Source organism: Vespa crabro, chromosome 2, assembly GCF_910589235.1.
Source record: "Vespa crabro chromosome 2, iyVesCrab1.2, whole genome shotgun sequence".
NCBI lineage: Eukaryota > Metazoa > Arthropoda > Insecta > Hymenoptera > Vespidae > Vespa > Vespa crabro.
In genome coordinates this window covers 16,534,421-16,552,962 of record NC_060956.1, presented here as the reverse complement: position 1 = coordinate 16,552,962, position 18,542 = coordinate 16,534,421, and the positions used below count along the sequence as shown (strand labels likewise).

The window sequence follows — 18,542 nt, the reverse complement described above, 5'->3', positions numbered from 1 at the left end:
TAAAGATGAAAATTACCTAATTGTTCTTTTTTATTTTTTTTTATTGTTGTTTTTATTTATTTTGTTTTTTTTTTCTTTTTTTTTTTTCAACAGTCCTGCATACCTTTCTCTGTTTTGGTTTGTATACAACAATGTTGTTCTCAGTCTTCCTTTATCTCTTTTCTTTCCTCTTTCACAAGCAAACGATAAACGGTTCTACGCAGAATCTTTGAGGTAAACGACAGTTGGCGTACACGCGAACCCAAAGCGGACCGCACAAAGGTGCTCGCGAGACTTGAATTATGGGGTAGGAAAAGAACAAGATAATTCGTGTATTGCACGAGCGAGCAAAAGAACGAAGCGAAAAGGAACGTCTGAGGTAAACAACGTTGACCCACCTTAGACCGGAAACACTGGCGATACGCATCTCTGACTTGGTGAAAACGAATGCATATAAAATATACATAACAAAATAAATGTTTTTAACTTCTTTACTTTTTTTCACATATAGCGAATCAACGTTTCTATCTATCGATTGTGCCCCATAAAATAGTTCTCTAAGATTAATTATAATTATTCGTATGATTTTTACGAAGGACCAATGAAAAATACTAGGTTTATTGAAATGAAAAAAAAAGAGTGTGTGTGTGTGTGTGTGTATGTGTCTGTATATGACAGAGAAAGAGAGAGAAAGACAGAGAGTGTGTGTGTGAAGGATCATAAAAGAACGGCATCGACGGTCGCTTGATCCCTACGACTTTCCCTCTTCCACCTGGATCGACCCTTACGACTCATCGTTGCTCTTTGCTCCTCGATCGAACCTGACCTTTTGACTTCATGTTCCTTCCTTGCCCGCACGTTATCAACTAATTTTATTCAGGATTCTTGACTTAAGCCCGTTCTCACGAAAATTTCTTAAAATTCGCTAACATTAATAAAATCGTAAATGTACTATATTAGATTGAATAAAAAAAAAGGGATAATATGGATATATTATTTTTCGTTAATGTCAAATTTTAATTACTTATTAAATTTTCGAATAATTAATATTAATTAATAATATTGTTAAAGTTCTAATATGATATTAAGATAATGATCAATTTTAGAAAATTATTCGTTATTTTAATCGACACAAATTTCACAATAATTACACGATGAAATATTATTTATGAAAAATTTATTTTTAAATAGAAATTTTTGTAGACATTTCGCATTCTAATAACATTTTTCAAAAATAACAGTAATATTTAAGTGTAATTAATGGAAAAAGGGAGGGAATCTTTAAACGCATCGTAATATATAGCCATTCACTCGGTAATACTTGTCTTATACGATTTAGATAAATCATAAGTAATATCAATTACTTCAGTCTAACCGTATAGAGATTGATTCTAGTGTGAAATAAGATACCGTTATAAAAGTTATAGGTTTCTATTTAAAAATGAAATTGATTTTTAAATGATCTTGAAAACGTCTATCGAATCGAAAAGAAATGATGCCATTTAAACTAAATAATCTTTTTTTCAAATTTTCTTTTCGAGAATGCCCTGTTCTCGAGATATTTATATCTCAATTTAAACAACTCATATTAACTTATATATCTTTTATGTTATTGAAATATTAATTATATTTTTATATTATCTGTATAAATACTATTGAAATATAATTTGTATATCTCGAATATATACCAAATATATTTTATAATCACGTTTTATAATTTATTGTTCTATGATCTCTAAAATATAATGATTAATATATATCTCTAGCTACTATTTATTATTTATAATGATCGTGAAATAGATAAGTTTAAGAAATAATATTTCTTATTATAACTCAATAATATGCATATAAATTTCAAAATCTTTATAAAAATGCTTGATTTCATAGAATATAATAATTCGTTATTTGATATATGATGATAATATTTTCAATGAGAAATAGTTAAAGGGTTGACAGTTAAATGAATTTAAAATAATCGAGAATATGTTAGAAATTAATCTATTTCTTTAAAATTATTTTAATTATTATATCGCTGTGGATAATAAACCATCTTATGAATTATGTTATTTTTACTAGACTTCGAGTTAAATCTTAATGTTAATGTTCAAAATTTTTAAATAATTATACTGAAGCTCCCAAACATAAGCGTAAAAGCACCATAAATATTGAATCTTACATTTATTATAAAGTAACACTTGCGGATATACTTTACCAATAGTTATATTTTAAACTATTTTAAATTAATTATATATTATTTTATCTAAGTATAACAATTACCAAATTTATTACTCATTTTTCATTAGTCAATTTCATGCAATTTTACATCCACCCTCATTATAATATATCTGCAAAGAAAAAATCATTTTGTAGAAACAAAAATACATTGTAAAAGTATAATGAATAAAATTGTATTCTTATGAAAAAAAAAATGCAATTTTATTATGTGCCTATTGTTATGGAAAATTTATAAGAAATTAAGTCTACGGAAAGTATCAAAAATGTGCAATGATATAATGTAAACAATTAAACATTTAATAAACAACTATTTATCATTACAACAGTAAATATTACATTTATTAATATAACGATAAATAATAAAAATATTTAGATTTTAGCAAATATGAAAAGTCTTCGGTACATTCCAAAAATATATGACATTTAAATAAGCATAATAAAAAAAATTTAATTAAGAGGATATGTAACAATTATATTTAACATATTTTCCTTGCATTTAGAAATTTAAATAATACATTTGACGTATTAGAAGATGCAGTTATTTAATTTCTTTATTTATTTCTGACATTTAATATATATATCCCGTGTTAACAATTTAATGTTTAAATCAAATGAATTTATTATATAATATAGAATATGTAAATCAATTAATAATGCAATTTGAAAAAAAATTTAATTGTTTGACAAATTTTTTAAATTGTGTTTTAAACTACGTATGAGGAATTAAAATATACAATTATAATAAAACGGATTAGGATGAAATTAAATTTTAATATATATATATATATATATATATATATATATATATATATATATATATATATGAACAAATATTACATAGATATATAAAAATAAATGAAAATCTAGTTTGATTATAAAGTATGAAAGAAATGGCTCTAATTGTAAATACTTTAACATATAACCATTTGTGCACTTTTTCCATTTGTTTCAAGCATTTGTTTTATATATCAATAGGAAATGGAATGATTTCAATCATTTTTAATGATAATAACAATTATTACTACTATAATGCATAAATGATCACTTAGTAAAATATAAAATAGTAAGACTACATGTAACATGTCATAATTCTCTAAAAAGACTCGTTGCCGATAATTATTCTCTTCAGTCACAGTTTATGGGAACTTCTTTGGCATATAGCTTCTTTTTGCTTCGTGCTATAATCATAGTATCACGAGAATTTTCTATTCGCAACGTACGACAAGTTTACGCACCAAAAAACGTCGATTATTCTAACCGTATAATTAAAGAAATTAACATATTACTTAGAAACATGGCACTGAATAAAAATGTCCCTATTTTTAAAAGCTAACTCCCTATTAGAAATTCCTAATCTTCTTCCTATAATAAATTATATCTTTTTGTCAATTTATGTTCAACAGAGAACATAACTTTTATGTAAAATTTTTGTGCTTATTTAAATGACATACATAATCATTACATAATCACTGTAACATGTTAAAATCAGTCCGTACAATGTATCGAATGATTGATGTATTCGACGTTAAATGACACGTATGTATCTTTAATTGAGTTTTGTCTTTCATGTTTTATTATTTTTTATTATCAAAAATAAAAAAATAAAAATAAAATACTATTCTAATCTATGGACAGATTAAGGAATTCAAAGAATCCAACAATCATACACTTTTATTTTAATTCTCTGAGCAATTGTTTTCACTTAAAGATTCAAATTGTAAGATTACAAAGGAAAATGTATAACCGAATATATATATATATATATATATATATATATATATAATGTATGTGCATATAAATATATTTATATTTATATGCAAATTTAAATTTTCCATGTAAATATAAAAGATATAAAAATGTAATTATAAATAAGATAAATATAAATTTAATATAATAATTAATTAAATATAAATTTTATATATTTTAGCGTTATATTGCAGCGCTAAAAAAGCCATATGAAATTCGACGGATATCGTATCGTGCATTGTGAAGTTCATCGACCTTTCGTTAAGGTAGCTATATGAAGTGCGACGAATATCATAACGCGCATTCTGAAGTTTATCACGCCACGTTAACTACGTTGTATAAAATAAAAAGATCACTTACATATATTTTATCTGGCTATTTAACCTTTTAAATAAATTTTTCTAAAGTCGAGATTTAATTAAATCGAAAGCCGAAAACACAAATATACAAAAATTACTCGTTTAATAGTATATAATGTACATATACATATATATATGTAGTAAATGAAATTGCCCAATATAAATTTTGGTACTTAAAATGTTAAATCTATATTTAGGGAGTTGATTGGAAAAATAGCAACAATTTTTCTATCAACTAAGGTTTCGGCTTTATATGTTAATTTAACAGGTCGTCCATAAAAATTTAAGATCTTTAATTGTATGATTTACTATATTTCTACAAATAAAACCCGATTATATTAAATTTAAGAATTAAAATGTTTCATTTTCGATCTGAAAGATCATAATTTTTTAATCATACTTATTGTAATGCATTAATAGCTCGACATTCATTATAAAAAAAAAGTATTAATCCATACATGTCGAAAAATTATTGTTTAAATTAAATATTGGTAACAAATATTTCTTATAATAAGCAAATGTTAATTCTATTTACAGAAAAGGTTCAATATCACAAACATGAATTATGCATTAATGACAAAAAATACATTAAATCGATCGTTTCTAAATTGTTAGATAGAAAGAGCCGGTCTTATTAATTTTTTTTGGACAGTCATGTGATCTAACATTCTTTGATCTCTTTTTTAGGAAGCATTTAAAAAATAAAATATATATTAAAACTCCGACTACAATGTCTGATATAAAGGTACGTATCATTACTGAATGTTAATAAAATATTGTTCGATATATTACAAAACATAGGACAATCGTTGTTTTATCGATTTCAAAAATGTTGTGGTATAAATAGTCGTTACATTAAATCTTTTCCAAAAATAAAGCTAACATTTTAACATATATATATAACATAATAATAAAATGATGATTCCTTAGTGATATTTAAATTAAAATATCTCATAAACACTAGTAACTTTTTGCCATACATGGGTTAATAATATTTTTTTTTTATAGAGAATGTCGAGGTTTATCAATTGATGTAATAAAAAGTATGCATCAATTTACAAAAAAGAACTAACATCAGCATATTTATACTCCCTTCAGTGAAATTCAACTTTCATTTGAAATATTATTTGCTACGGATAACAATAGTGACATAAATCAAGATGTCAATATAAATTGTGAGACACTTTGTATAGTTTGTATACGTGTTGTAGCATACTTTTATATAATTAGAAATGTCGATGTATAATTCACTATCTAATAATGTAGATACAGGATGAAATGTACATTGTGCACGATCACTAATGCACTGACAGTCGCTGAATGAAGGGGATCTTAAAACTAAACCTGTACTAACACTATTAACTGATGCTCATCCATGCGATTAGCACCTGGTCATACACATAGATCAGAATGTAATGAATATAAAGAGAAGAAGCAGGTATTAGTAAATTAGAAGCTGAAAATCCTTAGTTAAAACAAGTTAATTATCGGTATAATCTGTAGGTTTATTAATTCTAATTTTTTTTTATTATTTATAAAATATTTAAAATTACGATATTATTTTGATAAAAAATATTTTTAAATAACTCTATTTGGAAAAAATGAACTTTAATGTGTATATTTTAATATCCCATATTATATTAAAACATTCTCAGATAATTCCTTCATAAAAGCAACTATTCTAATTAATTAACAAAATTATATTTGTTCATTTATAATTCAAAATCTAATGATAACGTACTCTTTTTATGAAGTCGGACGATTAAGACTCGAATTTTTTACTTGAATTTCACACAAAAAAAAATCAAATAAACTATAAAATGTAATTAATAAATTATTTGTTAAAATTACTGCTTATAGATAATAAGGTTCCAGTTTGAACGAATATAAATAAAGATGCAAGGGATATCATGAAAAAACATATAAAAAATATATCATAAATGTATAAATCCACAAAATGACTTACTCATGATCGTACTTGTCTTAATAATTATAACTAGTAATATTAGAACTAATAATTCATGTCGATTTGAACCTTTCATTTTTCACATGATTGATATCGGAAGAACTTGAGTTTTTTCATTCATTATTTAAGAAGTTTTACTACGGTTCGAAAACACTCGTCTACGCTGTAGGTCGAAATTGAGGTAGGTCTATGAATAGTAAATTAAAAATGTGGTAGGTCAATGTTATTGTAGACGAAAAAGACACCATCGCAATATTGATCTTAAGAGCAAAAAGCAAAAACAAAATTGTTATTACATTTATTATAAAATAAATGTAAGAAAACTGTAAAAGTATTGGCTATAAAATTGAAAATTTTACTTATCTATAATTTTTCGTGAAAGAGCTTGTAACCTTAAAGTAAATTGATTCTTTCATTGTCTTCCATAATTCCTTGATTCTAATAACGATATAATTATTTATTTTTTTTTTCTGTGGTCGGACACTGAATTTAATTTTATTGTTTTATTTATTTAAAGTTTATAAAGTCTTTAGATAAAGTCTATCTTAAATAAATTTTACTGTAGAAAAAAATTGTACGCTAATAAGTATAGGATTCTACGATTGTTTTCCACGTAGATAATTCAAAAAAGACAATTACTCATTACCAATTGCTTATTACTTCATTATATATATATATATTTTTTTTTTAAATTCCTTTAACGTTCTACGTAATTTACAGTAACGCATCTATTATATATAAATATGTATTATGTATGTTTATATAAATAAAAATTTGCAAAGTTAATAATATACAAATAATTTTAGTTATAGTAATATTTCAAAAATGTTAAGAAACTTGTTTTGTATGAGAATGGAAACGAGTCGATAAAGAGGAACGACTAAAACGATTTACGGGATGTCGGCCACGAATTTCCAGGTGCTCGTACTGACAACGCAGGTGCAAGCCCACGAATCGTTCTTGAAAACGTATCGTCGGAAATACACGTTCTCTCCGTATGTTCAAAGAGGAGACTTTTCGTCGCGATAATCAACGATTAGAGACTTCCCTTCGCGTGACTCCTCGGCACGATCAATCTCGCGAAAACAACGCGGTTTTACGAGAATCGTCGCACGCGACCGGATCTATCGAGTCTCCTAACGAAAACGTAACTTAAGTTGAACGTGCTAGCGAACGTGCTAGCGAGAAGAAGGAAGAGTTAGTTATCGTAACACAATGTTCTGCTTTCAAGTGAATTCTCCGTTTATCGTATATAAAATTATTTATTACGAATCGTTAGATTTTTTTTTTTTTTTTTTACAAAAAATCAAGACACATTGCAACTTCTACGTGTGTATAAAAAACGAGTATGATATGTCAAAGTAAAGACATAAATCTGATGAAAACATTAAATTTATTCATTTTCAATCGTTCTTATTCCATGCGATTTAATGGGATGAATGTAATTTATCTAACAGTTTCTCACGATATCTTTCTTCTTCTTGCAAAATGGTATCACCTACTGGATAGATACATTTAATTTGTCTTAGGTACAGATGCGAGATGTTCGAACGGACATACGGACATTGAAGATGTAAGGAACTTCGTTAATCGCTTTGGTTCTCTTCTTTGCTCGTTCTCTCCTTCTCCTTCTTTTCTTCTATCTCTTCGAAGAAGGAAGAAGAAAAAACGTTGAATCATCTCTTCATCGGCGGGTCGAGGTTTTCAAGCTTTTTCGAATGACGCGCGAGCGCTAATGAACAAGATGTTATGCGAGGATAGCGCGTTGCAACGCGCGGAAAGTGATACACAGAAGTACCTGCGCCGTGTATAAAAGGTATAGACCGGTTATGCGAATATTGTTACTTCGTCATCCTCGAGAACGTTGAAAAAATATAACCGACTCAGCCTACATATATGCCTTTTCCTTTGGCTTCTTACAGTTTATATTCTTTATTTGTAACAACATCGAATGACGTTCTAAAGAAAACGTACGAATGGATAAATGAACGAACCGATTTTACTGGGATACTTTGATTTAACACTTTCGAGTGAGACTTTATGAGATATTACATGCAAAAATTTTGAAAGAATGCGAGAACGCGTGAAAGTCGATCGTCGTTTCTATTGAAAAGTTAAATGTGAAAAAGTAGCTAATTAACAGAAACGTGCTACGCAGCCAATTAGCTCGAAAGTGTTCGCGAAGAATCGTGCATACTATCGGAAGTAACATCGACTGCTCGAGTCTCACTGCGTGAAGGTTACTAGGTAGTTATACTAATTTGCCTATCTAACGTAAGTACGAAAAAAAAAAGAAAAAAAGAAAATTAAAAAAAGGATAAATCATCTTTGTTATAAATCGACGCTACCCCTTCGTTTATATTCCTCGTTTATGCATTTAATTTTTATTATTTTTATCCATTTCTTTATTTTTTTTCTCCATTTTGTCGAACAATGCGGGTACCACCTGCTCGAAGTCGCGCGCTTCTGTCGCGTTCCTCCTTCCTCTGAGAAGCTATTTTATTTTTATTAAACGTAACTACGAGTCACTCGATGAGTGCAAAAATGTGTACGCAAATCACACGATGAATCGGCTGATTTCGTGAACAAGTCAAATAGCTTTCATGGAACTTAGTGGAAGAGAAAACATTCTTGGCTCATATCGATCGAAGAAGGGTGATTATGAGGAAATTGGCCTGTTCCTATCTAATTCGATTGTTTCGATGTAGATTATAGATACGTATATATAACTATATACAAGTATATATATATATATATATATATATATATATATATATATATTTTCTTTTTTTTCAGTTAATTATATCACTCAAAGGAACAACGAGATCATTATTATTTCATTAGTTATTATAGTAACTACCTTTAATTAAATTAAATTAAATTAAAACATAGACATCAACTTTAGAAATCTTTCATAGAAATCCTTCTTGTACAACTCGAAAATTTATTATGATAAATATCATATATAATCGAATGAACGTATATACTTACGTACTTACATACTTACGTGCACTTATATACTTACGTACATACTCTTGATAAAAAGGAAAATAATAAAATAAAATAAAAGAGGAGAAGAAAACGTAAAGAAGTTTAAATAGGTACGATCGGCGCCGAGTAATTAGCGTCCGTGGATATGTTGGACACGTGTGTAAACGTAGTGCGTGTGTACAGATGACACAGTCGTTCGATTGAGAAAGAATACGCAGCTTAGAATTACTAATTTTCTGACAAGCCTAACGCGAGTTACGCGCACACACGTTCGGAGGAAGCGCTGCCGTGAGATGTTTATCGAGGAAGCTCCTAACGAACGTCTCGCTCATACCTCGACGTACAATATGTATCTCCTATGTATGAATAACTTCTCCGATGGCTTTGTAGCTTCTCTTCGCTTTCCATGCTCCGTCGCGTCCCCACTATTTAAATCTTTATGATAGAGTAGGGTATGCCGTGTACAATCCGTCTTGCTCTCTATAGAATATGCATATTGAATCATTGAAATTGATGGAGAAGAATGTGCGATACGATACCAGTATTTTTTCAATGTACGATTTGCCTTTTAAATTTTATTTATTTCTTATACCGTTATGCTTATGAAAAATAAAAATGTGAAAGATGAAACATGTGTACAACGTAGTAGATTTCATCTAAACATATCTCATTACCCAAAGAAATTAATTAAATTAATATATATACATATTATATATACATATATATATATATATATGGAAAAGTAAACATTGGTATTGCACAGTTAATCTACCTGTAAATATTGAACACTTGAATGTAGTAGTAATAAGTTTATTGACCTTCACACATTGATGAAATACTTCGTAGATATTCTGTAGATCATCAACGAATTGCTTCGTAGACCTCTATAGATCTTTGATGAACTATTATGTAGACATTATTTTCTGTCTATATTACAAATTCATATTAATTTTTATTATTAATACATTTTATATAAATTGTTGAAATTATTATAAAAAGATAATTTTGTAATGAATATAAAATTTATAATATTCTTCGATATTGTAAAGTTAAATTATCAATTTTCGTGAAAAAACTGTGTTGATTGGAGCGCCATCTGGTTTTACCTTCAGAAAGCTTTGTCAATCAGCATTGTATCAAAGAAATCATGACTCTATGGTCACTGTATCTAAAACCAGTTGCATGTAATTTACAATTTCTTTTTTTATATAATTAGTAAACAAATTAAAGTATGAGTATTGCAAGTGAATGTATTCAACTTTCAAGTGGTTATAGTATGCCACTTATTGGAAGTGAGCATGCTTCTAAAATAAGATATAATAATATTGATAACTTAAAAAAAATTTTTTTTTATCAACTACAATAAATTTAAAAACACATGAAATATATATTGTATTACAGTCATTATTTTATTTGCTGTATGTTGCATTTTCAGTTGGAACTTATAAAATACATGGCAAAGAAACTATTTATGAGGTAATTGATGAAAGCTTGAAAGTAGGTTTTAAATCGATTGGTAAGTCTATTGAATGATATATTTACATTTTCTTATTTATAATAATTTTAATATTTCTCATATTTTTATATGATTTGATTCTTATTGTTCAGATACAGCAGTAGTATATAGGAATGAAGAAGATATTGGTGATGCTTTAAAGGAATTATTGCCCAAATATAATCTTAAAAGAGAAGATATCTTTATCACTACTAAATTAGGTATGATTTCAAACAAGTCTTTGTTTTTTCTTTTTTTTTTATAGTAATATTGTAATAATAATTGTTAAATATTAAATTATATTTATTTATTTTTTTTTTTTTATAAAGCACCTACTGAAAATGGAGATCCGGAAGGTATACAACGATCCATTTTAAAATCTCTCAAATCTCTTGGTCTTTCTTATATTGATTTATATTTGATACATTGGCCTGGAGCTGCACGTATTTCTGAAAGTTCTCAACAAAATAAAGATTTGCGTGATTGTACCTGGGAAAAACTAGTAGAATTACATAAACAAGGTTTAATAAGATCTATTGGTGTTTCTAATTATACTGTAGATCATTTAAAACAATTACTGAATAATTATTATGGTGTAAAACCTGCAGTTAATCAAGTATGTTAAATGCAATATCTTTTAATCTAACTACTTCATCATTATATGATGTATTTATTTCTTTATCCTGAATATACAGGTAGAATGTCATCCACATTATCGTCAAGAAGAATTAATTAAATTTTGTAATGCGGAAGGAATACATGTACAAGCATATTCCTCTTTAGGTACAAGTATCAATACAAATCTTCTTAAAGATCCTGTTGTTAATGATATTGCTTCAAAACTTAATGTATCTCCAGCAAGATTATTGTTGAAATGGGCTTTACAACAAGGCATTGGTAACTATGCTATTATTAATATTAATTATTGTCAGATATTATTTATAAAGTAATTTTATTTTGTAATTCTCTTAGGTGTCATTCCTAAGGCTGTAAAAAAAGAACATATACGAGATAATATAAATTTAAATTTTATTATTGATGCAAAACAAATGAAAATTTTATCAAATCTCCCACAAATTAAATATGCATGGGATCCAAAAAATGTTTATTAATAAAATTAAGCGGATAAAAATAATATATTGAATTATAAATTATAACAGTTAATACGATTATAAGTATTAAAAAAGCACAATGAACGATTTTCCGAATAAAGTAGCAAAACTTTGTATTGAAAAATATAATGGATTAAAAAAAAGTGGGAAACCAACAGATAACGAATGGACGATATTGTCAGGAATCCTTTTGAAAACAGAATGTGAATCTTTGTCTGTAGTATCACTTGCTACAGGTACAAAATGTTTAGGAGAGTCTGAATTGGTTAAAACTGCTCCGCATGAAAGAGGTTCTAGATTGAGTGATTCTCATGCAGAAATACTCGCAAGACGTGCCTTTTTACGTTATTTGTACGATCAAATAGATATTGTATTAAATGGTTTTAAAAGTGATATTTTATTCATAAACAAAGAGAATAAATTAGAAATGTATCCTAGCATATCATTTCATTTTTTCTCCAGTCAAAGTCCTTGTGGAGATTGTTCTATACTTCCTAAAGATGACATAAATGAGGAAGAATGCCCTACAAAAATTAGAAAGACAATGCATGATGATAAAGAAAAGATAACATTAGAATTATCTGTTAGTGAAACAAATACAGACATACATAGAACAGGAGCAAAATGCTTAAAAACTGAACAACATCAAGATCCCAAGTTACCAGGAGCTAATTATCATATAACTGGTCCATTACGAACAAAACCTGGTAGAGGAGATCCCACATTAAGTTTATCGTGTTCAGATAAAATGGCAAAGTATGTGATAAATAATTTACCTAGAAATGTATTAACTGAAGAAAGAATATAATTATATATTAGATATATCATAATGTTGTAGATGGAATATTATTGGAATACAAGGTTCACTTTTATCATTGTTAATTTCAAGAATAAAATTGGAAAGTATTACTATTGGTAAGGGCTGCCCTTTCTCACTAGAAGCCATGGAACGTGGTTTATCTAAAAGATTTAGTAATAAATTACATATTCCTAAAATCTTTCAAGCAGACATTGCTTTTGCTCAGAGAAAAGAAGGAAAAAGAATAAATCCATGTCCATCAAGTATCATATGGTGTGCTGTGAGAAACAGGTTTATATTTTTATATATATATAAAATAAAAATCTGTTGTAAACGATAATAACAATAGCAGTAATAATTCATAAAATATCTACAGTGATTTAGAAATAGCGGTACAAGGCAGAAAGCAAGGAGTAACTAAAAAAAAAAAGGGCCATAACTTACTTATTAGTAGACGTGCTCTTCTAGAAACATGTTTAAAAATTTGTGATAAGTATAATAACATTAAAACAGATATATTCCATCCAAAGAAAATTACATATTATGATTGCAAGCAATGGTCTGTACAATATCAAAATACTTGGAACCAATTGAAGAGAGAATTGTTTATTTCTTGGCCAGATAAACCATTGTACTTGCAAGATTTTATATTGTAAAAATAACGTATAATATGTTGAAAATATATATGTAGGTAATGAATATAATATATACAATTTGTAATAATTTTTATGTGAATTTATTTGAATATATTTATATGAATTATGTGATTTTAAAAATATTTACAATTTAGAAATTAGAAAAATGCTATATTTTAAAAAATATTTCTAATATAAATATTTTACAAAGTACGTTTACTCAAATTAGTATAACCTATACCAACACAAGTCAACATTACTTGCTCCTTTATTTCATCTTCTTCTTTAATAGGCTCAATTTTAAAAACTGTACCGAGAAAATCTCGTAAATCTCTTAAAAATTGTATCCTATACAAATATAATTAAATCATTAGTCTATTATACATTGTTTACAATAATATGCTACTTACATTGATTGGGTTAAAGGCCCTGTTACAATTTTGGACACATCCTTTTTACCAAGTACCATAAATATTGCTGCCATACTTTGAAATGGAGAATCCACACATCCATTTCTATTAAGTCAGACAGTGTGTTTAAACATTTATTTTAATTTCTTTAATATAAAGATTGAATATAAATTCTTTTTATTTTTACCGATAAATTTCATCAAGTAACATCATAGCTGCTTCTTTTCCAAGATCTTCTGGTACACAAGGTAAAGAACCTGTTATCATTAAAGGTGAACAAGCTTCTCCACTGAGAAAAATACCATTGGTTGTTTCAGCTGTCAAACTTATTGCAAAACCTGATGTATGTGTAATCTATATTATAGCAGCATAAAATATTAAAAATGTAAACTTATTAAATAATGTTTGATAAATACCTGGTGATTTGCCACTAACTGCACCTCTACAGTGATCCGTATGTATGTATATATCTGGTAAAAATTTTAACAATACACCTTTGGCTGATTCAACCATACGATTGGCAATTGCTGGTGAAACACGTACGCTACAAGAAACTCCTCTAATACGTTTTACCATACCACTATTTTGAAGCTACGAATAATAAATATATAAATTTATAAAAGATAGAATAATATCAATTTTGAAATAATATATTTTATATAGATATATATCTATATAAAATATAACGATGCTTGAAAATAAAAATTACCTGTACAGATTTGAGAGTACGACAAAGTGGACATTTGAAATGTATTTCTCCACCTCCTAACGGTGCCATTCCTCTCTTTTTAATAGTAAGTTCAATATCTGTATCTACTATAAATCTTTTTAATAATGGTATACATGCTGCTTTAATTCTATCCACAGATGGATCTGTTTAGAATATATAAAAGAAATGTCATAAAAAAATAAACTATGTTATATACTTGCACTTAAAAAATGACATACCCAATGTATTACTCGTAACTCCTCTAAGTTTGATATCTATAGGTTTTTTACAAAAAGGTCCTAAAATAATGACAGCTTCTAAATAATATCCAATTCCACGTTGCAAGCTGCAATCATGTTCTAGCTCTCCACCATTTAATAAACCAGGATTATAATATAAAGAAGTACCCGTTTCGTTTAATTCTACTCTAGTACCATTAGTAATTTTATCCAATAAACGTATGAAGCTTATCTCATATTCTATAACAATATATACTATGTATTAGTATACAATTTAATTTCACACAACACATGTATAACCTCAAATCTAACCTTTTAATCCAGGATCATCTTCTTTAGTTCTAATATTAATAATACGTACTGGTTTTCCTGACAATGTTGATAATAAAAGACGATATCTTAAATAATTACACCCTTCATATATTAAAACCTTATTTTGTATTTTTGCCGGCATATTTAATACAAATTAATGTATACACACAACATTCCATTTATAATTTGGAAGTGAATATGACTCTACCAGTATTCGTTGATTTTCTTCGATTACAAGTGTTGTTAATTAATTATTCTATTGAATACTTCACATATTATAATTTTTCACACATTTTTTTTTAAAATAATGTGTTAGTATCATAAAATAAATATTATTAAAAGTGATATTAGTTATTAACTTTGTCATCATTAGCGTAGTCATTTTCAAATTTATATGAGATATATAATACTTAAGCAGTACTGCAATTCAATATGGCGTTCCGATATTTACAAATTCTATGTATAATTAATTTCATTAATAAATAGAGAAAAAGATAGATAGATAATAATAATAGTAATAATAATAATAATAATAACAATAATAATAATAATAATAATAATAATAATAATAATAATAATAATAATAATAATAATAATAATAATAAGTCGAGAAAATTTTATCTTTTGAAACCCAGTCCTTTTCTTCGACTTTTTGTATCGACTAATAATTGTGCTTGTCTTTTCAAAGTATTTCTCGTTGGCACTTCTTCTTCGTCTTCCGAAAGTGGTATCGCTGAAGATGTCCATGTTGGAAATTTCGAAAAGAGTGGAACATTTTCAACGCGTACAGCTTTGCCTTCTAACGAAGTTGTGATAGACATTGTTTCAAGCTATAAGGTATGAGTACAATTCTATGATATATTTTTGAAAATGATGTAAGAAGATTTTTTTGAAACATTCTAACCTTTTCCGTTAATACATTGTCAAATATTTCGAAGTACACGTCCTGTTTGTCAAAAGCATCGGTAAGTTTTTGAGCAATTTCATTCAACAACGATAATAGCTTCGTTGAGTCAGAAGGTATGGTTAAATTTTCTTTAACGATGGTATTAGAATCCGTTGTATTCTATAAAAAGAAAGGAAAGTTAGTACGAACACATACACACAAGCAATTTATTCAAATAAAAAAAAACGTATATTAGGTTGGCTAATGCCGAAATTTGCACTATTTTATATTTAAACAAATAACATTAGTATTTTAAAAATTTTATTTTTATTTTAAAGTTTATTTTATTATTGTCGTTGTTTTTTTATTTCTGTTATGTATATTATTATATTATTTGTTGTTTTTTTATTTAGATATAAAATATTGAATATTATGACATTATTTATTAGCCAATCCAATAAATATATAAGATGAATCTTATTACATGGCTATTATCTTTATTTATTTCAAAATAAAAAAAAAAAAATAAAAATTTTTCTGCAAATATATCGAATGCATATTTTATGATATATTTTACGATGATTTTAGATATATTTTACATCATGATATAAGCGTATATGAAATTTACATACAAGTATATATTTTTAAAAATTTATATATAATACATATTGTATTATCTCTATGGGTTAAAGGTTAAAGAATACATTGACCCTATCGTTGGTTAGACGAACAGCGCGAACGAATTTGAAGTTGAATTAACAAGTCAAACTTCCAGGTATGTAGCTTGTACCATCGATAGAATCAATATTCGATTTTTCACTTGTTCCCTGCCGAACTATTTGTTTTCGATCGAGTACGAAGGTGTTAATGCATCGCGACGAGGTGAGAATTACAGCTCGGAAGCAGTTCGAAAGAAAATCCATTGGTTCTCGATATATAGGCTTACTTTCAGGATGTTAAACTCAAAGGATAAATGTTTGGTTCTAACGTACGAAGAGAACCCCATTTATAGCAGTGGACGTCATTAAAGGTGGTTTCACTAATTTAATTAGTGATCTACACGTTATTTCCATCGAACCTTCACTTCGATGCGAGTATACCGAAGGGTCAATTCGATTTTCGGAATGCCTTTCATGACCAACGTGTTAATTCTTCGTAGGGTTTTACAATCGTGCTTCGAATATGTTAAGCGTTCTTCGTGTGAGATACGCATATGATTAGCCGTCGATCTATCTCGTCGTGATATTCGAAAGATTATTTTCTTCAATTTCGAGATAAAAAAATCGGCATTCTTTAAGAATAATTTATAAAGGGATACATTAGAAAGATCTTGTCTTTTTAATGTTAAATTATTTAGATAGAAAAATCGCGTTCAAGATAAAAGGTATTTGAAATGACCTTTATTCTTCCTTGTAACACATCGAACTTTAAACTTTGGAATTTTTATGTCTTCTTTTTACTTTCTTTCTTTTTGTTTTTTTTTGTTTTCTTTTTTTTGTTTTTTAATGTACATAAATCGTATACGTCGTATAATTCATGCACGTATAAATGTAATAAATGTAATTTCAGTATTGCTTCTACTTGTTTCAAATACAATCAATCGATACATATTTATGAGCGATTACTGTAAGATAATAACTTACCGGTTGCATGGTACGCCTACGGCGTTTAGATTATGATCGAGAAAACGGAGAATGCTACTCGTTAATAATCAAAATGTTGAAATTTCTTTTGTAATTAGTATCGTGTTTTAAAAGCTATTACTCACTTGCAATTTGTCGAACAATTTTTCTAATACTTTGGTTATTTGCTTTAAAAGTTCTCTGATTCGTTCGCATTCAGTTTCTGCTTTCATCTGACGGACACGTTCCTCCTCCATGTTTTTATTGAATTTTTCTGTCTCTTCAGCGTTTCTGTAATCAATTGTTTGTTGTTGGTTTTTTCTTCTTCTTTTTTTTTTTAAATCTCGTAAAGTGAATTTCATAAATAATATCTATAAATAAAACTCACTCTTCGACATTTTTTGTTTCGGTAAATTTTCGAGTTTCGATCTCGCTCAACAACTCTTGTCTTTTTCTGTCGAGATCCATTTTTTCATCTTCCATGTTGGTCCTCATTTTTTGAAGATTCTCTTTGGTCGTCCGTTGTCCTAGAAACCGGTTTAAAATGTCCTCCGACATGGAGACACCGGTAACATTGCGTAGCTTGGCAAACGCTTCCTCCAATCGTGTCAATTCTTTCTTTGTTATTTCGTTCTTTGCATCTTGTCCATAATTCATTGCTTGTACAGAATCGTAATCCTCTCGTAGACGAACAGGAAAGATCGTTCTTTCTAATCTTTCTAATTCACTTTTTCTTTCCTTGACACGTTTCCTTTAAATTCGAATAGAATCAAATCTAAAGTATCCATATGAATTTTTATAAAAAAGATCACATAATTTTTTAATATAATATTTTTATCTAACATATTTTTATTACGAACCTGTAATCTTGAATGATACTCTCTTGTTCGTTACTATTATTAACTATTTCGATTTCTTGTTTCATGAGTTTTTCTTGCATGCTGTATTTCAATTCGATAGCTTCTTCCTTTACTACCTGAATGTAACGAATTAATTTACTTTAGATAATATAATATTTCATTAAATTTTCGTTAATTGTAAGATATG

The 18,542-nt window shown here is 27.5% G+C and overlaps 4 protein-coding genes across 5 annotated transcripts; 2 read left to right on the top strand and 2 right to left on the bottom strand.

The window, feature by feature from the left end:
- The first annotated feature begins 10,406 nt into the window (after positions 1 to 10,406).
- LOC124421816 (NADPH-dependent aldo-keto reductase, chloroplastic) lies at positions 10,407 to 11,883 on the top strand. Of its 2 annotated transcripts, none has more exons than XM_046957452.1 (6): positions 10,407 to 10,460; positions 10,712 to 10,792; positions 10,885 to 10,992; positions 11,101 to 11,387; positions 11,467 to 11,668; positions 11,744 to 11,883. In XM_046957452.1, exons 1-6 carry the CDS (start codon positions 10,424 to 10,426, stop codon positions 11,881 to 11,883), a joined length of 855 nt encoding a protein of 284 aa, XP_046813408.1. In that variant the 5' UTR covers positions 10,407 to 10,423. The 2 variants fall into 2 exon arrangements, with proteins under 2 accessions (XP_046813408.1, XP_046813407.1); XM_046957451.1 differs by having other exon boundaries at positions 10,409 to 10,568.
- A 79-nt stretch (positions 11,884 to 11,962) lies between these two features.
- Positions 11,963 to 13,433, top strand: LOC124421814 (tRNA-specific adenosine deaminase 1). Its single transcript, XM_046957449.1, has 3 exons — positions 11,963 to 12,639; positions 12,722 to 12,973; positions 13,059 to 13,433. Exons 1-3 carry the CDS (start codon positions 11,963 to 11,965, stop codon positions 13,336 to 13,338), a joined length of 1,209 nt encoding a protein of 402 aa, XP_046813405.1. The 3' UTR covers positions 13,339 to 13,433.
- Positions 13,409 to 15,195, bottom strand: LOC124421815 (RNA 3'-terminal phosphate cyclase-like protein). Its single transcript, XM_046957450.1, has 7 exons — positions 14,988 to 15,195; positions 14,676 to 14,915; positions 14,437 to 14,600; positions 14,144 to 14,318; positions 13,915 to 14,065; positions 13,728 to 13,832; positions 13,409 to 13,665 (listed from the first exon to the last, which is right to left on the bottom strand). The coding sequence occupies exons 1-7, from the start codon at positions 15,127 to 15,129 to the stop codon at positions 13,521 to 13,523; spliced, it is 1,122 nt and encodes a 373-aa protein (XP_046813406.1). The 5' UTR covers positions 15,130 to 15,195; the 3' UTR covers positions 13,409 to 13,520.
- Positions 15,196 to 15,604: 409 nt separating this feature from the next.
- On the bottom strand, positions 15,605 to 18,524 carry LOC124422225 (coiled-coil domain-containing protein 183-like). The gene is made up of 5 exons (XM_046958373.1): positions 18,356 to 18,524; positions 17,884 to 18,246; positions 17,642 to 17,786; positions 15,892 to 16,053; positions 15,605 to 15,817 (listed from the first exon to the last, which is right to left on the bottom strand). Exons 1-5 carry the CDS (start codon positions 18,433 to 18,435, stop codon positions 15,605 to 15,607), a joined length of 963 nt encoding a protein of 320 aa, XP_046814329.1. The 5' UTR covers positions 18,436 to 18,524.
- Positions 18,525 to 18,542: the final 18 nt, after the last annotated feature.